This window comes from Moschus berezovskii, chromosome 18 (genome assembly GCF_049115385.1).
Source record: "Moschus berezovskii isolate FMDL1 chromosome 18, NW_MosBer_1.0, whole genome shotgun sequence".
Taxonomy (NCBI): Eukaryota; Metazoa; Chordata; class Mammalia; order Artiodactyla; family Moschidae; genus Moschus; species Moschus berezovskii.
Window position 1 is genome coordinate 41,582,010 of NC_142477.1, and position 27,336 is coordinate 41,609,345.

Genomic DNA, 27,336 nt, shown 5'->3' on the forward strand with positions numbered 1-27,336 from the left:
TAATTTTATTCCAAACTCTACTACATAGTTTATTATAAAAAACAATAGCCTTACTATTTAAGACTAACTGAAAAAAACAACACTGAACTAGTAAAAACAGAAAAACAATAATGTCTTCTTAAAAAGATATTTATTCTATTTCTTTCAATTGTATATGGCCATTAGTTGCCAATAAGTGTTCCCAAGTTCAGAAAATTTTAGCATGGTTTAATAAATAAATAGTATATAATTAGCAGGAGCTATTCCCACACAATTAACACACTACAGTCCTTAGAAATTGTCTTCTTAAACAAACAGGTAAATGTCTATGAAACCTTAATTGTGCTCAAATTTGCTCAGTCAAGTTTTCACAGATAATAAAAAAATGAATAAACTTCACATGTTTTAATGAAATATTCTTGAGAATTCTTTCAATTCAATCCAAATTGAATTAGTGAAAAAATATTGCTGGAATAAGCCAAACTTTATTAGTTAATTTAGGTTTAATAATTAATGCTGTGCTGCATCTATTAACTTTAAAATTTCAAATAAAATTTCAAAGTAAGAGTATGTATTTAAAGTCATATTTTAAAATTACAAGAGAACATTAAAGTTCCTACCTCTAATTCGACATCAGCTCGTACATACTGTCGGGTCTTTGGATGATTAAGAAGGTGCAAAATTGTAGTAATGAGAGCCTCATTTATTCGACTTAATTGGCAATCAATCACATTTTTCAAGATGGTGTTCAGTCCACCTCGAAGGGCAACCACCTCTGGATTCTGAAGTGCTAAAAGAAAAAAGAAAAACTTAACATATTATATAGGGGATAATTAATAAATAATCAGAAATCTTGGATTTTATTTTAAAACTGAGCTTTCTGACTGAAAAAACTTTCTACTGTTCAGTAAAACATGGACAAAAATTTTTTTTATTAGTGTCTTTTGAACTGTTTTTTCATATCCTTTGTCCATGTTTTACTGAACAGTTCTTTCCTGTCAATTGCCAGGAGTTCTTTATATAGTGGAAAGATTAGCCCTTTATCTGTTTCAAATCTTTTAGCTGATTTGTAATTTAACTTTAGATTTTAAGCTCAGAAATTCCTCCCTTACTTCAAAGATCAGGCATTCTCTTTGTATGCACGCACACACACATGTGTGCTTTAACTGAATTCATGGTTAACATTTCAGTTTTAAATCTCTCAGGAAATAAGACTCTGATTTAATATTGATAAACTCAGTTTTTTTCAAATGTTTATTCAATTATCCCAGCATGCTTTTTGAACTTTTCGATGTGTAAGGGTAAGCAACTATTGACTCTTTTTTATTTTTTCTCTCCTAATAACCTAGCTTAAGATTTTTTAAATACATGTGGAAAAAAAACCCTTCCCCTCCATTTTTTTTTTCATAGTAGCATCTTATTTCGCTTTATGTAGGTATGTGTGTGTTTATATATTTAAAATGTTACTTTCATTTTAAAAATTGCTAAATTTACACATTTTTAATGCTCTCAATTTGATTACACTATATTTGTAAGTGGTGAGAATATACTGAGAATATATTGAGAATTATTTGTTCTTTGAAACAATATTTTAAGACAGAAGTGAGTAAGTCTTTTTCAGAGGCAATTAATTCATCAAGTACTTCTATCGTTTGTGATCCATCATGTGTTCCACTTTAAATCAACTGGAAATTAAAATCTTTGAAAATCCATTCATTTCAGTAAGATTTTCAATTATATAAAAAGTTTATCTCATACTTTTCAAAACTCCTATTACATTCTCTTTTTTATCCTATTAACCTTTTCTTTCTCTGACCTTTGCATTTTTCAAACAATAGGGTATGTTTACCTATCTGTGTATCTAAAACAATAGTGTCTGTGTATCATTTTCTTCCTTCAATTAACACAGATTAAATAATCTGTCTTGTTCACTAAGAGTGAAAATCATTATTGCTTTCCTCTTGCTTATCTTAAAATTGACTTTTTTTCTTCTTTTTCTCTTTCTTGGGTTCACTCACTATTTTCATTATGTTTCGCATAATTATAAAAGTATCTTCTAATGAAAAGTTAACTTGAGTATATGACTTTCCAGGAATCCCACTTATTGATAGGTAGTCAAATTTTCATGATTTTTAAAAAATTTCCTTAATCAAATTTCTTTCTCTTTAAACCAACAGGTATCATGGACAGTATGTTTTAGACTCTCAATTAAAGGCTTGGCTCTTCAATTCCTTTAAATTTTGTTATTAATTTATTTAATCTAGAGTGAATGTAACCTATACTATTTCAGTGGGGAAAAATATGATCTCTTGTCATTTAAAATTATATTTCTTTGGTTATAAGGGAGGGTGAACTTTTAAACTTTTGAACTTTAAAATACTTTGATAAGCCATGCATTTCTTTGAGAATTACTTTTCCGACTGATCTGTATATAAATAAGTTCTTTACCTATCATGTTTGTTATATTTATTTTTTCTTTGTTCTGGCATTGCATGTTTTCTTATCTCCTTATAATAAAATCTACAGCTGATGAAATGTTTGATTTCTTCCGATAATTCAAAACACCCTTTCCTTACAATCAGAAAAATAGTCATCCATTTTTCTCCCCATATTTTCCACATTTAACTCTTTAATCCTGTGTTTAGAATTCCTTTTTTAATGCATAGTGAATTGTTTTTCATTCACATCAAGATACACAGTGTGGTTAACTAATGTCTGAGAATCACATTTTAAGAGATTTTATTCTAATTACTAGAATTTGGACAATTCCTTATCTTAAATTTCATGATAAGTAAAACTTTTAAAATTTGTAGAATTTAAATGTCTCTTTGAAATAATCTGTTTAAACAGCAACTCCACTACTTCCCTATCAGGAATGTCCTACTTTTTCATATTCTTATTTTTAACCAACAGCTAAAGAATTCGCATTAAAAAATGTTATATATTCTTTCTAAAATACTGTATTTTTATTACTCAAAGAATAATTCTGACCTAGTTCACAGATAATGGCAATGCATGCTCGAACCATTCTGTCTCTTTCTTGAAGTCCATCATTTCCAACTGCTATTAATGAGTTGGCCACAGAGCTAGGAAACAAGGAAGCATTCACAGTAATCATCTGTAACAGGAAGAAATCAGAAAAAGAAATTATTTCCTAATACATTTTTTAAACCTATCTTGTTCAGACAGAGGTGTTTAAGACTACAGAATATTTTTAAGACCAAGGCATCAATTTTAATCTTCTGCTTCATATGAACATGTCAAAGGGCTAATACAACAGATAGTTGATACAATAAATGTTAATAATCATTACCATGGAAAACAGTGTTGGCTTTTTTCCCATAATATTCCAGACTATAAATTAGTTGACTAACAAGATATAATCTTTCAGAGACTCTAAGTTCCTCCAGAATAGGAGCCTATTCTAGAGGAAAAATGGAGCTTTTGTTGTTGTTATTCAGTCACTAAGTCTTGTCTGACTGTGCAACCCTATGAATTGCAGCATGCCAGGCTCTCCATGAACAGAATGAAAAGGCAAAAAAATAAAAAAGCTTAATTCTATTTTAAACAACTTTCCAGTAACCAGACAAACTAAACCAGTGGTGACAATAGCTGTCAACACACTTCTGTATTAATACATTCCTGATCCTTTCTTCATATATAATCACTACTACATCCTATCAATTTACCTCATTAATCCAATTCTTTTCACTTTCAAACTCTGATTTGGGCCCTCATTCTTTCCTATTTTGATTGCAGTAAAATGAAACATAATAATCCCCCATCTCTAACTATCATTTGTTGCTACACTGAAAGGCAAAGTTTAAAAATCCATTATCTATTTTTTTAAGCCCTCATTTTTTTCGGATTGTTGTGGCGACTGCTCTCAGCTCTCAGAGGCCATCCTTAGATCCCAGTCACGGAGAGCTCACTCAAGATTATTTGCTATTTCAGAGCAGGCAGGAATCCCTCCATAATCTATTTCTAATATTTCAAAAACTGTGCTGGAAACATTATACCCCTGGTGATAAAAACTTTTGTTGAATCTCACTTTAAATGAAAAGTTTAATTGGCAATAACATTTGGAATACTGAAAACATAACATATATCTTCCATTTGGAAAACAAGGAAAAATTATGTAGTTATTCAGTTCAGTTCAGTCGATAAAAGACTATTTATTAGATGAAGTATTTCAAAATAACAGATCCTTAGAGTGGGAGTAGATGAAAATGTTTTCTTCAGTTTGGGTGGTTATAAATATTGGGGATAATCAACCTGTCCTGGATGTAACTATATTCAGAATTCTTCTGAAAAATAAGACTTGTATCATGACACAATTAGAGGATACAATATAACTAAATTAATATCCAGTTAGGTCCTTTAGAGATTCAAAGGAAAGATCTATGTTGGGTAGAGTACTTGTAAATGTATGACAAGGTTCATATGAAATTACAGAATACTGCTCCATGACATAAAATATGTAAGTGTCCAATAATTTTAAAATCTATAAAAAAACTTCCACATTTGTTTCTAAACAGTATCTTTCATTAATTAAAAATGTTGGAGAAGAAAGGAAAAAGGTATAAGAAACTGATCTTTCTGGGTGAGAAAATTCTCATATCCTATGACTATAATTTGTATTTTAATACTTACTGATCTATTATTACACTTATAAGGACTGTAAGACTTATGCAACATATTCTAAAAAGAGCTGGCTGGAAGCCAGGCCAACTGGCTTTCAGGGCCAAATCTAATATTAATAAACTGTTACCTTGGGAAATCAATCTTCTCAATGCCTTAGTTTTCCCATTTGTAAATGAGGATGCATATGATCCGATGATTTCTAGAATTTCAAGTATTAAATTCTAATCTATGAATCTCAAGTGTAGTGCTATAAAATCGTTATCTGTAATCTAAAAGCTTTTATATATGAAACCATTCTTATTTTCCAGGAAAACTATATGCAAAGAAACTCTTAAATTCTGTGTAAATTGGAGGATGTTTTTCTTACAAATCAATGAGCAATCAGTGAGGGAAAAGTCATTCAATTTAATATTTGTTGAAATAAAAGTTTAATCATCTCTTGATAGAACAGATATATATATGTAACAAATATAAGATCATAAGTATGTAATAAATTTGTAGAACTGTTATAAAAGAAATTATAGAAACACTGACTTTTCTATGGGAAATATTTAAAATTTCAGCTAAGACTGAAAGATGAATATAAGGTTGAAAGGGGTGGAAATGAAAAGAGCAGGACACAAGCAATGATCATAGCAGTGGTGAAAGACAACTTGTCTTTAGCTAATGGCATAATGAGATAGGTCATAACTGGTTAGCCAAAAAGTGAGCTCTGAATGTCAAGATAAGCAGGCTGTGCTTAATACCAAAAGGATTCATGAGCCAGTGCAGGTTTGGAAATTTGGAGAACTGGATTTTTCACTCTGGTTTAGCCAGTATCTTGCTGTGTATCAAGGGGCAAGTGATTCCTTTAACTGAATCCCTTTCAACTATTAAAAAAAATCTGTGATATATTAAATTCATGAATGCTGAACATGAAAGTCGCTCAGTCGTGTCCGACTCTTTGCGACCTCGTGGACTCTACAGTCCATCGAATTCTCCAGGCCAGAAAACTAGAGTGGGTAGTCTTTCCCTTTTCCAGGGGATCTTCCCACCCCAGCAATCAAGCCCAGGTCTCCTGCATTGCAGGCAGATTCTTTACCAGCAGAGCCACAAGGGAAGCCCAATAAATTCATACTGCATGAATAAAGAAATGATGTATGAATAATAGCCTAATTAGGCAGGAAGTAAGAGCTTCCCTGGTGGTTAAGTTGGTAAAGAATCTGCCTGCAATGCAGGAGACCTCCTACAATGCAGGAGACCTGGCTTTGATCCTTGGGTCAGGAAGATCCCTGGAGAAGGAAATGGTAACCCACTCCAGTATTCTTGCCTGGGAAATCCCATGCACAGAGTCGCCTGGCAGAGTACAGTCCATGGATTCACAAGAGTCAGATAGGACTTAGCGACTAACCCACCACCAAGAAGAATTTAAATTGGATAAAGAGTAGCAAGGGCTGCTCAGTGGGAAAATAATAATAGAAAATGAGGGAGGTAAGAATCAGGAAGGATTACCTAGATTAGAGAGAAGAAAAAAAAAAATTAAACACATAAAAAAAACAAGCAAACAAAAAAATTCCCTAAATGAATGAAACAGGTGAAAAAGAAGAAAAAGTAACATGAGTATTCTGAATTATTCATAAAGTAATTATACAAAAGCAACAGGTGTTTTTGGTTTTCCTTTAAACTATAAAAGATTAATTGTTGTTTAGTCACTAAATTGTGTCTGACTCTTTGCAACCCCATGGACTGTGTAGCCTGCCAGGTTCCTCTGTCCGTGGGATTTCCCAGGCAAAAATATTGGGGTGGGTTGTCATTTCCTTCTCCGGGTATCTTCCTGACTCGGGGACTGAGCACAAGTCTCTGGCACTGGCAAGCAGATTCTTTACCACTAAGCCACATGGGAAGCCCTATAAAACATTAATACTTTCACTGAAAATTTAAAAACTGTTCTAAATGCATACAAAAAACCCGCACTTGACCTAGCAATTATATTGTTAACATTAATTTCTACTAATTCAGTTGCCAAAATGTTGCTGCAAAAAAGAAATACATGCTTTGATTGTTAAAAGTATAAGTGAAATTATAGTTCCTCTGGCCGACAGAGGCCACTGTTCATTCAGCAAGCATGCTTTCCCTTTTAAACTAACTGCTTTTAGCTAAACCAAGGAGCCCTGCAACACAACTCTTGCTTTGAGACTGTTTTTACCACCAGGTACAAGCAATTTTCTTGCCCTTGGATCCACAAATGATACCTGCCTCAAATTACTCTGTTCTTTAAAAGATAACAAAATTATATTTTTGTTATGGCATTACTAAATTGTTTCAAGGGTCTGTTTATTTTTACTGGGTTATTTACAGATTAAATAGTAACTTACATAAAACACTGAACAAAACTGAAAGAAAATAGTGAATAATTCAAAGAAGCTGAACTGAATCCATTTGGGTTTGTTTTTCCACCTGAATGCAGTTTCTAACGCAGCAACTCTCAAGTTGTGGTACAGAAAACTGACAGTCCCTAGGATATTTTCACAGATTCTGCAAGGTCAAAACTATTTTCATAGTAATTCAAAGATATTATTTGTCTTTTTTACTCTCACAAGTACATATGGAATTTTTCCAGAGGCTTCAATGCATGTGAAATCACAAGAGATTGGATATAGAAGCAAATATGACAATCCATCTATCTTCTATCAGAACACTACAGAAATTTGTATAAATCTAAAATAATGCCACTCTAGTCATTAATTTTCTTTTTGAAAAATAGTTATTTTTATAAAAATATGTTGTTTTTGTTTACTTAATAATGAGTTTATTTTTAATATGTTAATATATCTTTAAATTTCTCACTTTAAATTCCTAGTAAGATAAATACTGACAAATGTATAACTCAAATAACCAAAGAGTTATTCTAGGTTTTTCAGAAACATATTTTGTTTTTTTATCTTGAATTCTAAAAATTACTGCAGTAGGAAAGGTTGTAAGTAAGGAAACATAAATCTAATTTTTAAATTTAAATATGAAGAGTCAAATCATGATGCCAAAATAACAATTTTTACCCTATAACAAACATTTTTTTTTAATCTATCTCCAATATCACTCTTAACTAGAACTACAAGTTTCTTTGAAGACAATTCATCCATTTGCTTCTTCCTTATTATGCTCACCTATGGGTACTATTACTAACCATAAGCTGGACAACTGGAAGAAAAAGAAAAAAGAGGGGATCAAGTTAATGCACAAACTCAATATTCTGCAATTCTGGAACATGTGCTGAATTCAAAAGTGAGGAAAGAGGAGAAGAGCTAAAAAATGTTAACTGCTAATTTTAGATATTTTTACATTAAAACAAACATATACTGAATGAGTCTTACAAATTTTTAAGTTGAAATATGATACTTCAGAATGAAAGATGATAAAATTTTTACATGAGCCGTATCCTAACCAAATTAACTCAATTCAGTCTATTCCTCTGCCATTAGGGCATCACATTAACAATTAAAAAAAAAAACCCTCCTGGAAAGCCTATCATTAGGAGCATTATGGATTATCCTCAACATCTTCTTTTGCAGAGTTTAGATTTTGACCTTTTATTCTGTACAATGGCCTGAATTGTTTATTGCAACTGACTACTGATGTATCCAAATTCACCTTCAAAACAGCCAGCCAGCAATTCCTTTGACATTCATTTAAACAGCATTAACCCCAAGTATATAATTAAGACAAAACGGGGACGCCACACAAGTAATCCTCTTTCTCCAATAACATATAAAAGCAGTAATTTCTTTATATGTATAATAAAGGAAAAAATATTCTGTACAATGGACATTTTATAAAAAAATACTGTCCCAGCTATACCCAATCACATAGAATTACACAAAATATCTATGCTTACCTTGCAGTTTAATAGACCTACTTAACGTCTATCATTTCAACAAAATAAAAATGTTTAATGAAAATTCAGTCTTTAAATTTTAATAGATTTCACAAGACAGTGTAAATCTAAAACTGTAAAAATGCGTAACATGAAAACCATATATCTGCCTTTATTCTCAGACATGGAGCCTACCTTTCTGACTAACCGAAGTGCTTGTGTCCTCTCCACCTCATTGCTCTGCTGTATGTCAATGCACCTGAAGAACATATGAAATATTTAATTATTGATAAAAATCTTATTAAACAAATGTTTGTATCATACCATGATCAGACAGACCCATGTTCATGTCAATACGGTATTTTTAAATGTTAATATGTGTAATTTTTCAGTACCAGCAGATATTTAATTTAATATCTCCAGTGATAAATACTTGTTATAAATCAAAACTACTTCATTTAAAACTCCAAGAAATACAGTAAGTAAGTAATTTACAGAATTATATACATTTACTAGAAAAGAGTCTGATGCTAGGAAGGATTCGGGGTGGGAGGAGACAGGGACAACAGAGAATGAGATGGCTGGATGGCATCACCGACTCGATGGACATGAGTTTGAGTGAACTCCGGGAGTTGGTGATGGACAGGGAGGCCTGGCGTGCTGTGATTCATGGGGTCGCGGAGAGTCGGACACGACTGAGTGACTGAACTGAACTGATACAGAAATAATAAACATATTTATAAAGCAAAATATCAGAAATCTACTGAAAAAGACATTCACCTATCTTTGATAAAAGTTCACAGGTATTTTTTTAAATATTGTGAAGGAAAAATATTTCAAGCCTACGGTTTAGTATTGTGATTTTAACCACAGCCTAAATTTTGCATGTTATGACTACATTAAAAGTCTTACATTAGTCATAATAACTCTATTTTACTAAAATATAATTTGAAATGTGAATGTACTTCAAAAATTAATGCTCAAATATGACTTAACTGACATTAAAGTTCATTAAATTATTCAATTTCCAAAGAGCTTTGGTTTATGTGGCAGAATAATTCATTCTTATGTTTAGACAGTTCACTATTCTAATCAATATTTTATATATTGATAAATAGATAACTTGCTATTCAAAAAGCATTTCTGTTATCTGAATATAATTAATCTAAAACAATTTTATCAAAAAGTAAATAGACACAGAATTCTATTTCTGGCCACAAAAGATCTGAACAATCCTCCTGCCAAAGATAACTATAAAGGTTAAATATGTTACTTTATAAAGCAACTGCGAAAAGGGCAATGGAGAATAATCCCTGGAAAAAAGTGCAAGCTCCATATTCACTCTGGTTTTGTACCTGGAGACTCTTGCCAATTCCCACTTTTAAGCAAATAGAGTCCTAAAAAAAAACCCAAAAATCTTGCTGTACTGTGTAGAGAGACTGAACTCTGGAGCAGCCAAAGTGGTTGGGACTTGAGGGGGAAAAAATCTCAGAGAAAAAAAATAGAAGAGTAAGCAAGAATCTGCATGCAATCTTCTTTCCAAGACATTTGCCAATTTCTATGTTATGCAAATGTGGGGTTAAAGTCCAAAAAACCAAGCAAAAAGCTACAGCTGAGCAGCCAAATAACTAAGCAGAAATTTTAGCAGGTATATAATAGTGTAAGAAAGATGTTAGGGCTCGAGGCTGATCAAGATGAAGAGGTTCTGCTGAACATTCACATTTTCACTTGAGATTCTCAATAGATACTTCCTAGCTAAGGCAAGGGAAAAAACAAATTTTAACAGAATCAGTGTAATAAATCAATACTCCAGAATAAAGCATAAGTCTATAAACAACATGATCCAACAGCCAAAAAATTTAATATACAAAGTTCACATGCAATCATATAATAATATGAAATATGCTTTAAGACAAAAATAAAAAAGAGGTCAAGTAGCCAAAATCCAAGAAAATGACAACAGAAACAAAACTCAAGTGATTCACATATTGGAATTGTTGTAAGAGATCTATAAATAATTATGACTATTATGTACAAGAGAATAAAGCAGAGATCTAGAATGTTTAAGAGTAAAATATAAATCACAGAAATACAGTAACTGAAATTCAAAATTCGAGACACTGATTTACTAGCACAATGGAAGAAAAAAGAAAGAAACAGGTTAGTAGAAAGCACAAAGGTTAACAACAACAAACACTGAAAATAATGTTACAGTAAGGGCATCAGAGACATGTGGGAGAGTGGAAAGATTCAACACTGTATAGCTGGAGTATCAGGGGATAGGAGAGAAAAGTAACAGAAAAGTTTTTAAAGCAGCCAAAGGAGAAAAAGACATTATCACTTACAAGAAGCAACAAGAGAAACTACTTACTTAGAAACAAAATCCAGAACACAGTAACTTAAAGGACTGAAAAATAGTAACTGATAAAAAAATAGCCTTCCAGTGGGAAGGTAAACAAGAGGATTTATTGACAAAATATGAAAGATATCAACTCCAGTATACCTATACTATGAGAAAACAGTAATGGGAATTCAAGAAAGTGACCTAGACAGAAGTGTAGAAATGTAAGAAGGAAGAATACTGGAATGAGTAAATAACAGGGAAATATCAAGAGTTCCAATTTAATACAATTAACAGGACTATCCTGTGGGTTTACAAATATATATAGAAATAAAAATGTAACATGACAAAATACAAGAGGGGAGGTGATATGGTCAAATTATAAGAGGTTCTGGGTGTAATAAAAGTGCTAAACCTTAATATACCAAGGATAAATGTAATCTCTAGGGCAACTGCTAAAGAAGAAAAGGCTTTAAAGCCAATACAGTAATAAGATTTTTCTCCCCAAAGAAGCAAAAAAGGACAGATGCAAGACCAAAAGAAGCAAAAAAGGACAGATGCAAGACCAAAGAATAAATATGACAAGCAGAATATGAACAGCAAGACAGCAAAGTCAAATATATGTGAAAAATAAGAGCAAGATGACAAACTCATAAACATATATGTATAATTACATTAGATAAAGCCCATAGACCCTGCATATAAAAAACTACTAAACATAGTCTAAATAGGCCAATCAAAAGACAAAAATAGTCAAACTAGATTTTTTAAAAATATGTATGATGTTCACAGGAGAGAAACTTAAATTTTTAAGAAAAGGAAAACAAAGTGAAAGGACAAAGAAGGCTATATTGTGCAAATCCTAAATAAAAGAAAGAGAAAGTTAGTATAGCTATCTTAGTATCAGATAACAAGAACACTCAAAAAAGAAGTATTACTAGAAATAGACACATTATTGTAACTATAAAACAATTAGCCCAATGAGAAGGTTTAACAATTCCAAATATGAATGCAATAACAAAGCTTCAAAATATATAAAGAACTGACAGAGGAAGTAGAATATCTGAATAGTATTTTGCCAGTAAACAAACAAACAAAAAACATGACTTCATAATATTAAAACTTCCCCCCCCCCAAAAAAAAAAGGCCCAGATAGATTCACTGGTGAATTCTACTGATCATGTACGGTAAAAAACAGTATATTAGGTAAGTTTTTATAAAAATTCTTCCAGAGAATATAAAGAAAGAAATATTTCAAAAGTTGTTTTATAAACATACTCTTGATACCAAGATCAAACAAGATTAGAAAAATGGAAAAAAATAGGCAATACCTCTCATAAGCATAATTGCAAACATTTTTCCACAAACTATTACCAAACCAAATACAATTAAAAATAAAATAAAAGACATAATGAGCAAATGGTGTTTACCTCAGGAATGCAAACAAGGAACATAAAGAAATCCACTAAAAATCTACAAAAAGTATCATAAACAATGGCAAAAGCCGAACAATTTCAACTTGAGTTCAGGAGCAAAACAGTTATCCAATTACCTTTTCTAGTCAGTGCAATATTCTAACCAGCACAATAAGGAGGAAAAGAAAAACGTAAGAACTGGAAAGAAAGAAATAAAATGGTAATCAACTAGAAGTAATACTCCGTTCCATTCCGTTCCGTCGCTCAGTCGTGTCCGACTCTTTGCGACACCGTGGACTGTAGCCTACCAGGCTTCTCCGTCCATGGGATTCTCCAGGCAAGAATACTGGAGTGGGTTACCGTTTCCTTCTCCAGGGGATCTTCCCAACCCAGGGATCGAACCCGGGTCTCCCGCATTGGAGGCAGATGCTTTAACCTCTGAGCCACCAGGGAAGCCCAGAAGTAATACTAATGTACACTAAAACTCTAATAAAGTAACCTTAAAAAACAATTAGAATTAAAAAATGAATTTAGCAAGATCACTGAGATAAGAATATACAAAAACAAAACTCTACAATTATTTTTCTATATGTTAGCAGAGAGAACTATGAAAAAAATTTTTAAAATACATGAACACTATCATGTAATAAATGCCTTAGGATAAACCTGACAAATATGTGCAAGACCTCTGTTAGAAAACTACAAAATGTTGAGAGAATTTAAAGTTCCAAATAAATAAACACTAAGAAGACTTGATATTAAAATGTCAATTCACCCCAAATTAATCCAGAGCTTTAATGCAGTTACTATTAATACCTAGGAAAGTTTGACGGTAATGGACAAGTTGATTGCAAAATTCATGTGGAAATACAGAACTCAAAATAACCCAGAAACTTCTTTCCTCAAGGAGGACTTACACTAACAGATAACAACTTACTGTCAAGCTACAGACACTTGAAACTGGGAGAAAATAGAGCTAGAACAAACAGGCCAAGTAAAGAATATAGGGAAAGCAAAAATAGATCCATACTTATCAATTACCTAACTTACAACAAAAATGAAACTAATTTAGAACACAAAAGGAAAATCTTTTCACTAAATGCCTCTAATATTTTTATTGGATATTGATAAAAATGAATCAAGACCTGACAATTATTTCAACATATAAGGAATAAACCCTTCAGAAGAGATCAAAGAGACCTCTCTTCCAAAGAAGACCAAACTCATTAACCATAAAATAAAAGACTGCTATATTGGATTTTATTAATTAAGAACAGTAAGAAAACAAAGTAAACTGACTAGGAGAGGACATTCTTAATTAGTATACTCCAAAGGAATCATATCCAGAAGACATCAAGAACTCCTACACAAAAAGATAGACAATCCAATTTACAAATGAGCAAAAAACAAACAGGATATCCAAACAGTCAACAGACAAATGAAAGGGAAATGGAAATTAAAAGCACAATGAAACTCACAATGAAAACTACAGCAAAAAAGGTATAACTAAAAACTGAAAATAGTAAATGCTGGTAAGAATATGGAGAGACTGGAACACACAAGTATTTCTGATAGGAATGGAAATCAGTACAACCACTTTGGAAAACTGCAATGCAGTGAAAGTGAAGTCGCTCAGTCATGTCCGACTCTTTGCAACCCCATGGACTGTAGCCTACCAGGCTCCTCCATCCATGGGATCTTCCAGGCAAGAGTACTGGAGTGGGTTGCCATTTCCTTCTCCAGAGGATCTTCCTGACCCAGGGAGCGAATACAGGTTTCCCACCTTGTAGGCAAACGCTTTACAGTCTGAGCTACCACGGACTTTATTACTAAAGTTAAATATACATAAAAACTTATCACCCAGCAATCCCACTCCTACATATGTACCTAAAAGAAATGAGTGCACAAAATCCACCAACAATTTGTGCAACAAAGTTCAGGGCAGCTTTATTCAAATTAGTCAAACACTGAAAATAACCAAGAAAAAAAAAATCAACAGAATAAATAAATTACACTCTATTTATAACATGAAATACTACACGGAATTTTTTTTTTAAATCAACATGTATAAATCTCACAGATAACATTAAGGAAAGAAGAGTAACATATACTTCCAATATATGATACTCAAAAATAAGAAAATCTAGTCTAAAATGAGAAGAGTCAGAGCAATGTTTACTACTGATTGGGGGACACAATAGAACTTAATTGGAATACTGAAAATGTTCCATATCTTATTTGGGATAATAGGGTACTTGGTTGTACCTACCTGTAAAAATGATAGGTTTTACACTAAAAATCTGTATACTTTATGATAAGTATGCTAAAACTTAATATATGATTTAAAAAATATATAAAACAGAGGGCTCTAAGAAAATTACCTAGCTATTAAATAGTCCACTTTCAATTTTAGCACCTTCTGCAGAATACTGGAGTCTTGGATGAGATACCGAAGAGCTCGAAGCCCTGCTGCCCGCACTTCTTTTGCTTCATTCAATAAAGCTAACCGCAAGCTGTACGAAAACAAAAAGTCATGCTACATGAGTTACAAATACACACAAAATTGTGGTATCAAATACTTCCTCAGCTGAAATAAGCAAAGCTATTCGTCATTTTACATATATAAAAATTATTCACTGTAAGCCATGGCACTTCACTAACGTTGTTTTTTAATTTGTGCCTCTTTGGTATATTCCTACCTTCTGTAGTTTATAAAAACAAAGGGAAATTATATATGCCTTTTTCAGGCTTTATCACATATGCCTCTATAATCTATCACTCTCTATTCACCTACCTGTTTCACTTCTTTCAAAGAATCACTGGTTTAAGCCAATGAATAAAAATGCTTTATAATGACAGTAGGAAGAGACTATTTATACCAATTTTAATTCCTAAGCATACCAAAAAGATGGCTATGAAACTGTAACACTGCCTTCGTAGGCTTGAGCAAATCAGGTTTGCTATAAGCACATGTTGTCTTAGGTGAGATGTAGAGATAATTATACAGGTTCTTCTTGCTCTTGGGAATAACATGAGAACTTTTACTTTGTGTTTAATTCAGAAGTTAAGACTGTACAAGTCCAGGTACTTTTCAACATTAGTTGATTATTTGCATTTGAAAATTACAAAATACCAATAAGAACAACAGGATAACAGTTGAAAATGTTAAAAATGTTGGCGATCTTAAATTTTTCTAACATTCACACAACTGTTTCTATAAAATCAATACAAGGTGTTACAGTAACCTATTTTTAGTTTAAAATGACTAAAACTGAAATTACTAAAATTCAGAAGATATGAAGAAGGGAACTGAACTATACTTACCAAATTATGATATCTTCATAGTTAAAACCCAGTTTTTCTTCACTGTGGCCAATATCACAAAGCAGCTGTCAGAAAAACAAGTATACAAAAATGCATTATGTTTTTGCCTACTTACACACATTATTTTTTCAGACAGGAAAATAAGATCTTTGTCTTTAGTAAAATTTTGAAAAATATATGATTCGACTGTCAAAATATGAATATTTATGTCTATCACCTAATTGTTTTTCTGACTTGACAGTTCTAGATTTCGTGACTTTGTTTGAAAACTAAAGTTATTTTTTATTATTCTTTTCCCCCCTTCATACTTCTAATGTTTTTAAAACTATTCTTTCAGTGGTTACCACTGAGATTACAACATGCATTTTTCGAAATTACTAGAGTCTAACAGAAATTACTAGTTTATCATGTCCTCAATAAAAAGACTCTTTAAATACTTCATTTCAATTTATTCCTCCCACCTTTGCCTTTGTTTTTTCTACCTATGTTTTACTTTGTTTTTAGTTAGTTCAATTATCAATTTATATTTTACTCTCAAATTCACACCATTTCCAGCATTCTTCACTCCAGTGATACCTTTATGGGGTATTCTCTCTTCTCCCTAAAGAAACCTCAGTTCATTGTTGATGATATGTTTTACTAGTGTCTTCATTTGTTTTATAGTCAAGGTTGCTGGTAATGAATTCAAAACAATTTCAAGATGGCTTCCATTGTTTGTTGAGAAGTCTGATATCAGTCTTATTACTGGTTCCTAAGAAGGTCAGGGTGTTCATTGGAAGGACTGATGCTAAAGCTGAAACTGCAATACTCTGGCCACCTCATGCGACGAGTTGACTCACTGGAAAAGACTCTGATGCTGGGAAAGGTTGGGGGCAGGAGGAGAAGGGGACGACAGAGAATGAGATGGCTGGATGGCATCACCGACTCTGTGGACATGAGTTTGAGTGAACTCCAGGAGTTGGTGATGGACAGGGAGGCCTGGCGTGCTGTGATTCATGGGGTCGTGGAGAGTCGGACACGACTGAGCCACTGAACTGAACTGAACTGAAGGTCAGATTCTTTTTTTTCACACTCCATTCAAGATATTGTTCTCTATCTTTTGATTTTCGCATTCTAACTGTTCAAGTGTGGTATTATCTGTATTCCTGCTTAGGAAAAACATAAACTTCTGAATCTCTAGGTTGATATATATTATCAATTTTAAAAAACTGCATATCTTCAAAAAATTACTTTTGGCCAATTCTCTCTCCCCTTTTTCTGATAATTCAAATGTTTGATCTTTTTGGTATAGCACAAATCTCTAAGTCCTCTTTTTCTGTTTTCTCCTTTATCTTTATTTCTGTCCTTGAGCTGGGTATTTTCTATTATCCTGTCTTCTGATATGGCTAATCTTCTATGATACCTATCCAGGAAGTTTTTAACTTGACATAATGTGTTTCCATTTATTTTGTACACATCCAATATCATAATAAAAATCATTTTTCACCTATTTTCTCCAGTTTCCTCTATGTTCTTGATATATTAACCACATTTTACTATTTAAAGTGTTTATCATCTAAATGGATACGAATGATATAGATCTGAGTCTGTTTTCATTATTTGTTTTTCCTTTTGTTCTGGTCATGCAGTCCTATCTTGGTGGATTCAATAACCTTTGTACATAAAAACTTGCAGAAGTTCCTGATGACATCTTTCTCCACAAGGGGTTCACCCTTCTCTCTCTTCGTGAGGCCAACAGACAACAGCGAGTCCTGATGAGGCTGCTGCCCTGGTAAGACTGAGTCAACCTCTGGTTTTTCCTTCCGTCCCCTCCTTCCCCCAGGTTTCAACTGAAAGCTTGTTGTTCATGAGACCAATCTCAAGAGAATGACACATCTCATTTTTGCTTTACAAAAACATCAGGAGCTCCACCTTGATTTTCAAAGATTTTCTACTTAGGATTTTAAGTTTCCCATCCCAGGATTCAACATATGTACTGAGAAAAGAATCTCCTTTACTTGATTTCCACAGGTCTCCATCAAAAGCTCTGTGCTGTTTTCTCCATCTTTCAGCAATAGTACTCCTGGGACGAAAGTATAAATTATTAGCTTCCTGTCCACACTCCACATTAGTCAGTACTTCCCAGGTAAATATTGTTGGAGAAGTTAGCTCATTTCCACAAGATTCTTCTCTGAAGTCTTGGTTCCTACAACACTTACAGTCTGAGTAACTGTCTGATGCCTTCACACAGGCTCTCCTTGTTTTTGACCTAGTCTGTTTTGAAAATTTATCTAAAAGCTATATGCATGCATGCTAAGTCACTTCAATCATGTCTGACTCTTTGCAACCCTATGGACTGTAGGCTGCCAGGCTCCTCTGTCCATGGGATTTTCCAGGTAAGAATACTGGAGTGGGTTGCCATTTTCTTCTTCCGGGGATCTTCCCTAGCCAGGGATGGAACCCGTTATCTCTTACGTCTCCTACATTGGAAAGCAGATTCTTTATGATTAGCACCACCTGGGAAGTCCCAAAAAGTTCCTCAAGTTATTTACTGGACCAAACTGAAAAGAATTAAAAAGAAAATCAATCATTCAAGTAACATGAAGTATCAGAAGGGTCTTCAAGTGCTACTATTAATCTTCCTAAGTATGAAATTATAAGGACTTCCCTGCTGGCTCAGATGGTAAATAATCTGCCTGTAATTCAGGAGACCCGGATTTGATCCCTCAGTAGGGAAGATCCGCCAGGAGAAGAGAATGGCAACTCACTCCAGTATTCTTGACTGGAGAACTCCATGGACGGAGGCACCTGACATTAACTACAGTCCATAGGGTCACAGAGTCAGACACAACTGAGCAACTAACACACACACAAAGTTACAAATGTCTTATTTAACCACATAGAAAAAACCAAAGTGACCAGCACAACTGCCTCTGTGAAAAGCACAATACTGTAGCAAACAAAACCTAATGATATAAATTCACTATTCTACTGGTAGGATCCTTGTAAAATTTCCTGTCCAATTTCTTCTCCAGAGACAAAAAAAACAAAAACAAAAAGAGATCTGTAAATAGAACAGGGCCTGGGCCGGAAAGAGGGGGGCGTGGTGAGGAGCAGAGAATAGATCATGTGTCCACAGGGCTACTGAGAGGTGATCCTGGCTTTCTGAGTCTGGGTGGCATCCACGTGGCCCCCAGACCCAATCCGGAGATCCAGGGCCCACCCACTTCTGTTCCACACCGCCTCCCACTGCCTCCCTTCTCATCACCCCTGGTGGCTGTCTGCATCAAGACTCCCTGGAGAGCTGGCAACTGTGTCTACAGAGGGAGGCGTAAGGTGGATGTGCCAGGCGAGGCATTCAAAGGGACCCTGGCTTTGGGAAGGCAGTTTTGGGAGCCCAGGTCTATTGGTTCTAGGCCAGGAAGCCTTGAACTTTGGCCTGCTTGGTCAGGATGCATGTCCTTTCCCCAGGAGATGTGACCTTGGAGCTGTGTGCAGAGCTAGAGTGCCTGGGTGTGTGTCTGCTTCTTCAGCCAAGATCGTCCTAAGAGTGCCTACTTTTGTAGATAGCTCTGTGGTTTCAGAGGTGTACCCAGGTGGCGCTAGTGGTAAAAAACCTGCCTGCAAATGCAGGAGGCATAAAAGACTGAGGTTTGATACCTAGGTGGGGAAGATCCCCTGGAGAAGGAAATGGCAACCCACTCCAGTATTCTTGTCTGGAGAATCCCATGGACATAGGAGCCTGGCAAGCTAAAGTTCACAGGGTCATAGAATCTGACATGACTGAAGTGACAAGAAACAAGGGATCAGTTCAGTTCAGTCGCTCAGTCATGTCCCACTCTTTGTGACCCCGTGAACTGCAGCACACCAGGCCTCCCTGTCCATCACCAACTCCTGGAGTTTACCCAAACTCATGTCCATTGAGTCAGTGATGCCATCCAACCATCTCATCCTCTGTCATCCCTTCTCCTCCCGCCCACAATCTTTCCCAGTATTAGGGTCTTTTCAAATGAGTCTGCTCTTCGCATCAGGTGGCCAAAGTACTGCAGCTTCAGTTTCAGCATCAGTCCTTCCAATGAACACCTAGGACTGATCTCCTTTAGGATGGACTGGTTGGATCTCCTTGCAGTCCAAGAGCCTCTCAAGAGTCTTCTCCAACACCACAGTTCAAAAGCATCAACTCTTCGGTAATCAGCTTTCTTTATAGTCCAACTCACATCCATACATGACTACTCAAAAAACCACAGCCTTGACTAGATGGACTTTTATGTTTAGGAATACAGGAACCTTAGATACTGTAACATTTTCACAGCAGGGAGAGACTATAAAAATGATCACTTTATGTGGTAGGAAAATCCTATATAAATAGGTAAATAGGCAAAACAAGCTAAAAAAGCTTTCCTTCACAGGGCTCTATCCAAAATGATTATACTGGTATTCCTATAGAATTCTTAAAAAGTCTGAAATATGATAAACAAAGCCTTAGAGGATCAAAGAGTATGAAAAATTTATTGTTTTTATTGTGTTCTGCTGTATCATATTTAAGTGCTTCAATAATGAGAAGGATGAGACTTTTTAAACATCCATATAGATTTAAAATAATAATGTAAGATTTCGTAAGCTTTGGGACAAGAGAGGAAAGAGATGACAAAAGAGGAAAAAGCAATGGCATACCTAAAATTAAAAGTTAAATGATATATTGTGCTATGTCCTAAGTCACTTCAGCCGTGTCCGACTCTTTGTGAACATGGCCTATAGCCTGGCAGGTGCCTCTGTCTATGGGATTTTCCAGGCAAGAATACTTGAGTGGGTTGCCATTTCCTACTCCAGGGAATCTTCCCGACCCAGGGATCAATCTAAAGTCTCTTATGTCTCCTGCATTGACAGGCAGGTTCTTTACCACGAGTGCCACCTGGGAAGTCAATATTACCAGCAAATAATATATTAGTCAAAAGTATTTATAAAAACATAACAGGCAAAAAGGTTTAGGCCCTATATTAGTTTGCTAGGGCTGCTGTAACAAATAAGCAAACTGGGTGGTTTATAAAAATAAATTTACTTTCTCATGATTCTGGAGGCTAAAAGTTCAATATCGCAGTGTCTTGACACAATTTTTTGTTCTCAGGGCCTCACTCCTTGGCTGGTAGATGGCCATCATCTCTCTGTGTCGGCACATGATCTTTCCTCTATGTATGCTGTGTCTTTATCTTATCCATTCACCAATCACACTGGATTAGGGACCACCCATAGGATTTCATTATACCTTAATTACCTCTTTAATGGGCCAAGCTCCAAATAGAGACACATTCTGAGGTAATGGGAGTTAGAACTTCAACAAAGAAATTGGTGGGGAGGTTTGAGGGGGGATGTGCAGCACAATTCAGCTCATAACACCCCACCCTCACAGTAAAGTAATACAGGCAGGTGCTTACCATGTGAAAGGCTAAACAAATTGCAAAAAGATTAATAAGAGGCAAAGAAAATGCACAAAACAATTTACTTAAGATAAACATATATCCCATTTCCTAAAATCTGAATCAAATACACCAGAAAATGCTATTTAAATAAAGCTTAACAAACTGGCAATAAACTGTTTTTCAACATGATTATACTAAATAAAAAAACACACTGCTGATGGAATTATAAGCTAAACACATATGGAAAAATAAGTTGGAAAAATGCAACAAAATCAGGACTTTCTTTTGATGATTTCTACTAAATAAAATAATTTAAAAAGTGAAGTAGGTTCTTCCAGATGTTCAAGCTGGATTTAGAAGAGGCAGAGGAACCAGCAATCAAACTGCCAACATCCATTGGATCACAGAAAAAGCCAGAGAGTTCCAGAAAAACATTTATTTCTCCTTTATTGACGACGCCAAAGCCTTTGACTTTCCAACAAACTGTGGAAAACTCTTCAAGAGATGAGAATACCAGACCCCTTACCTGCCTCTGAGAAATCTGTATGCAGGTCAAGAAGCAATAGTTAGAAGTGGACAAGGAAGAATGGACTGGTTCCAAATTGGGAAAGGAGTACGTCAAGGCTGTATATTATCACCCTACTTATTTGACTTATATGCAGAGAACATCATGCAAAATGCCAGGCTGGATGAAGCACAAGCTGGAATCAAGATTGCTGGGAGAAATATCAATAACCTCAGATACGTAGATGATATTATCCTTATGGCAGAAAGCAAAGAGGAACTAAAGAGCCTCTTGATGAAAGTGAAAGAAGAGAGGGAAAGAGTTGGCTTAAAACTCAACGTTCAAAAAACAAAGATCATGGCATCCTGTCCCATCACTTCATGGCCAGTAGATGGGGAAATAATGGAAAACAGTGACAGACTTTATTTTGGGGGGCTTCAAAATCACTGCAGATGGTGACTGCAGTCTAAAAGACATTTGCTCCTTGGAAGAAAAGCTATGACCAACCTAGACAGCATATTAAAAAGCAGAGACATTCCTTTGCCAACAAAGGTCTGTCTAGTCAGGGCTATGGTTTTTCCAGTAGTCATGTATGGATATGAGAGTTGAACTATAAAAAAAGCTGAGTGCTGAAAAGTTGATGCCTTTGAACTGTGAGTTGGAGAAGACTCTTGAGAGTCCCCTGGACTGTAAGGAGATAATCCAGTCAATCCTAAAGGAAATCAGTCCTGAATATTCCTTGGAAGGACTGATGCTAAAGCTGAAACTCCAATACTTTGGCCACCTGATGCAAAGAACTGAGTCATTGGAAAAGACCATGATGCTAGGAAAGACTGAAGGCAGGAGAAGGGGACGATAAGAGGATGAGAATGTTGGATGGCATCACCAACTCGATGGACAAGAGTTTGAGCAAGGTCCGGGAGTTGGTGATGGACAGGGATGCTTGGTGTGCTGCAGTCCTTGGGGTCTCAAAAAGTCAGACGCGACTGAACTGACTGAACTGAAAGTAGCTTCAAGCACAAGATCCTTATGACATGATTTACAAAAATAAGGAACTAGAAACAAATGTTCATAAAGGAGAAACCTATGTAGCAGTATTAATATTACATAATACTGAAACACAAAACACACTAAGTCGCTTCAGTCGTGTCCGACTCTTTGCGACCCCATGACCAGGCTCCTTTGTTCGTGGGATTTTCCAAGCAAGAATACTGGAGTGGGCTGCCATGCCCTCCTCCATGGGATCTTCCCAACCCAGGGATTGAACCCACATCTCTTACATCTCCTGCATTAACAGGTGCGTTCTTTACCACTAGGGCCATCTGGGAAGACTGGAAACACAAAGAACAACCTGCATAATGCATCAATGAGTTAGGGAAAATATTCTTAAAAATATACATTTCTTAAAAAAAAGGTATATACTTTTTTTAAAGATGTCCACACATCCCCATTTTATCACCAAAAAAGAAAGTACAATCATAGGTAATTTATTTTTCTTTCTGTGCTTTACTGTATTTTATAAATGTTTACAATGATTATCTATTACTTACATTAGCTAAGAAGGATTATATATACAGTATAACATTCATAAATAGTAACAGAAGTCACATTTATTAATCATGACTATTAATCATGTCAACCCTAGAAAGGAAGTAATATTTTGGTAATAAAGACAACTGAGACTAGAGATGGTAATAAGACCTCCAAACATCACAAAGCTATTATTAAATGCTAAAGCCAGAAATGAAACCAAACCAGGCTGAGTCCAGAGCCCACTGAAATATGACTCTACTTTTGTATTAAAATTATTTATATATGCAAAGCAAAAACAAACAAAAATTTACATGGGGGAGGAGGTAGATTTAAAAACAGAATAACTGAATATTATCATTTCCCCAGCCACAAAAATGGTATGAACCAAGAATCTGGAGAACCATACTCTTGGCTATAAACACATAAAATGAATAAGCGAATTTATTATATTTTTCTAGAACAGTTAGCAAAAAACACACATACAAATACTGCCCATTTCAAAGGATTAACAAACACACAAAAAGACTTCATTACTTAAAGACTTAAAGACAAAAAGACTTAAAACTGCATTACTAGAAACATGGAATATTCGAGATTTCACAAATATTTTAGATTACTATCATTGTCACTGTATGGTACCACATATTAATAAAAAAGAAAATTAAAAGGACATCTTATCATGGTGTTATCACTTAGATTTTCGATATGTTCTAATTCATAAACTTAACAGAAAAATTAAACTCAGAATCTGTTATTAAAACATAAAATATTGTTTTTCTAAAATGGGAAAAATGTTAGTTTCTTAAACTAACTCCATTTCTAAAAAGGCAGTGTTTCCATTCTTCTGCTACATCATGTTAATAAAATGAAATGCTTTGAAACTTAAAAATATAGAAAATTTTATCCGGTTCAAGACTTAGTTTCTCACCTAAGTATGTACTTGATTCTCCTTTCCTGCATTTTCTTTTTCACACTTACTAGATATCCTTGCAGAAAACTCAGTGAAACATAATTTCAAAATTATCCCCTGACTGTTCACCATTTAACATTTGATAGAATTAGCAGTTTTGAAAGGTGAAAAAATTTTGTCTAAGTTATTATGATTTCCTAAAAGCACACAAAATTTGGAAATTATTTAGAAAGGAATTTCATTTTCCGCTACCTAATATAAATGTATTTATACTGAAAGAAACGTTTCTGAGAAAAATGTCCACTCAGCTGGAAAATGGAAAATCACAAGTAACTAAAAACAGTTTACAGTGAAATTTATTTGTCATAATTATCTGCCTATTCTCCAGGGATAGTAACAGATATTAAGGCTATCCTTTCAACAGTGGCTAAATCGTGCTTTCATATTGTTTGAAGAAGAACTAAAGAGACTCTTGATGAGGGTAAAAGAGAATGGAAAAGCTGGCTTGAAACTCAACGTTAAAAAAAATAGTATCATGGATCCAGTCCCATCACTTCATAGCAAACAGAAGGGGAAAAAGTAGAGACAGAGACAGATTTTATTTTCTTGGGCTCCAAAACCACCGTGGAAGGTGAATGCAGCCATGGAATTAAAAGACACTTGCTCCGTGGAAGGAAAGCTATGACAAACCTAAACAGCACATTAAAAAGTACAGATATCATTTGGCTGCCAAAGGTCCGTATAGTCAAAATTATGGTTTTTCCAGCAGTCATGTACAGACATGAGAGCTGGATCATAAAGAAGCCTAAGCATCGAAGAATTGATGCTTTGGAATTGTGGTGATGGAGAAGACTCCAGAGTCCCTTGGACAGCAAGGAGATCAAACCAGTCAACCCTAAAGGAAATCAACCCTGAATATTCATTGGAAGGACTGATGCTTAAGCTGAAGCTCCAATACTTTGGCCACCTGATGTGAACAGCTGACTCAACAGAAAAGACCCCGAGGCTTGAAAAGACTGAAAGCAAAAGGAAAAGGGGGAAAAAGAGGATGAGATGGTTAGACATTATCAACCACTCAATAGTCATGAATTTGAGCAAACTCCAGGAGACAGTGGAGGACAGAGGAGCCTGGGTTACACTGTCCATGGGATCACAGAGAGTTTGACACAACTTAGCGACTGAACAATTGTTTCCAGATATATAGAAGAGGTCTTAGTTATCAGTCTTAATGAAAATATCCCTTTTGAATTAGAATTATCCCAAGTAGAGACTAAACTTTCTATATGTAAACAATGCTCATATATCAGGAGTAAGAAATTAGAGAAGACACTGATAAGATTCTAAATTTTCCACTATCAAAGGAACATTACACTTTTACTTTTAATCACCAGGAGTTCATCTATTGTTAAGTTTCAAAATATTAGGAATAACTTATTTTAATAAAAAAAATTTTATAGTGATTTACTCTCTTACCAATCACCTCCCAATTTAAAAAAACAAATCCTACAAATCAAACCCTTTTACTTTTAACTCTAACAAAAAGGTGGGCAGAAATAGCAAGAACACTGAATTGGTAAATTTAAATAACAGGAATCTCATCTTGCCTCAACTACTGACTGAATAACTAATTACCCTTCAAATTTTTTCAATCATTAAGTAACAAATTTTTTCAATTCTACCTTAGCTATTATTGGTAAGTTCCCTTCTCTGTGTAAAATATTAAAATGTAACAATGCCTGCCCTATTACATAGGTTTGTTAATAGTAAGAATAAATTACTGTTTAGAAATCATTGAAAAATCTTTCAAAATATAAGAATTAGCAACTCAATAGTCACTTAAAATTATTAGACATCACACATTTCACTGGCGTTCTGCTGCTTCCCACCCCATGTGTTTTTATGACTATCAGTCACAAAATACCTAGTTTACTATCACTAAATAGGATCAGAGTTCGGACAGAAGTTGTAAGAGAAGGCTAACCTCTTATTATTGAAAGCTGTAAAGATGATATATCTTAGTCATATGGAAAGTGTTTGAGAATGACACTAACCTAAAAGAAAAGAGCTGAGAAATGGAGAGAGAGAATGTAATTAACATTTATTCAACCCCTAGGTCATTCCGCCTGAAATTAAGATTTTACTTTTGGTCTTGCTTGTCACGAAAGCAAGTAACTTCCTTTTCAGTTCAGTTCAGTTCAGTCGCTCAGTCGTGTCCGACTCTCCGCGACCCCATGAATCACAGCACGCCAGGCCTCCAGCACGCCAGGCCTCCCTGTCCATCACCAACTCCCGGAGTACACTCAAACTCATGTCCCTTTAGCTCAATTGAATTAGTTTGTTAAATTTGTTACTTATACATCAACTTAAGCATTCAATACCATGTGAAATTCACAACTATTTCATGAGCGTTAACTATTAAATTTTTCAATGTAAACAAAATATTGCTACATGATATCTTATATCTAAATGGGGTATGGGATTACCCTGGTCCAGTGGTTAAGATTCCAAGCATTCACTGCAGGGGGCACTGGTTCAATCCCTGGTCAGGGAACTAAGACTCCATATGCCATATGGCACAGACAAAAAATAAACGAATGAACGAACGAGGTGAAGGTTTCGGTAACACGTCACCGGTATAGTGAGGGACAGGGGAGCCTGTCGTGCTGTAATCCACGGGGTCTCAAGAGAACCAAACATGACTTAGCGAATGAACAACAACAACACTGGTATATTCTGCTTAATAAAATCCATGTGCAACATCAGTCAATCTATTTGTTATCCTTAACTCACAAAAATTCCTTACAAATTATTTCTGACAAATATAAAATATTCAAAGGTGGCTATCAACAATATTATATTTTGACAAAGTTAGAAGTCTTAATCATCTCTAGGTAATAAAAATGCCTGACATGCTTATTAAAATTTTTAACTTTAAAAAACATAATGATCAGCTAAAACTGGACAGTTAAATTCTATGACCATTTTACTTATAGGGCTTTGAGGGTTAACTGAAGAGTTCTCCTGAAGAAACAAAAGAGAGAGTAACCAAACATTAAAAAATCTTGCCACAAATTAGAATTCCACAGCATAGTCTTTTTAGAGGGTAATTTATAAGTAGGTTTTAAAATAAAAAGTACAAATGCTCTTGGCTAAATAACCACACTTTTAAAATTCTATTCTGTATAAAACAGTACATAAGAGTGTTACTAATACATTATTTAAAATGGAAAAAGAAGTAGGAAATACTTGCATTTTCTAATGATGGAATGATTAAATAAATTACGGTATATGTATTATACATGTGTATGTATATTTGGACGCATATACATATATATGGATGGATAGATACGCACACACATCTATCAACACACATATGCAGCTACAAAAAAGTAGTGGATCTACATTTATAGAAAAAGAAAGGGCTCATGATATCCTGGGA

The 27,336-nt window shown here is 34.6% G+C and overlaps 1 protein-coding gene across 3 annotated transcripts in view; it reads right to left on the reverse strand.

Annotated features, from left to right (window-relative positions):
• Nucleotides 1-27,336, reverse strand: part of RICTOR (RPTOR independent companion of MTOR complex 2) — a 128,689-nt gene that overhangs the window by 55,862 nt on the left and 45,491 nt on the right. For all 3 annotated transcript variants that reach the window (XM_055422140.2, XM_055422139.2, XM_055422141.2), the window contains 5 exons: nt 15,554-15,618; nt 14,611-14,742; nt 8,669-8,732; nt 2,971-3,097; nt 600-769 (listed from right to left, as the gene is read on the reverse strand). In XM_055422140.2, coding sequence (XP_055278115.1) covers nt 600-769; nt 2,971-3,097; nt 8,669-8,732; nt 14,611-14,742; nt 15,554-15,618 — 558 coding nt within the window. The remainder of the gene's footprint in view (nt 1-599; nt 770-2,970; nt 3,098-8,668; nt 8,733-14,610; nt 14,743-15,553; nt 15,619-27,336) is intronic.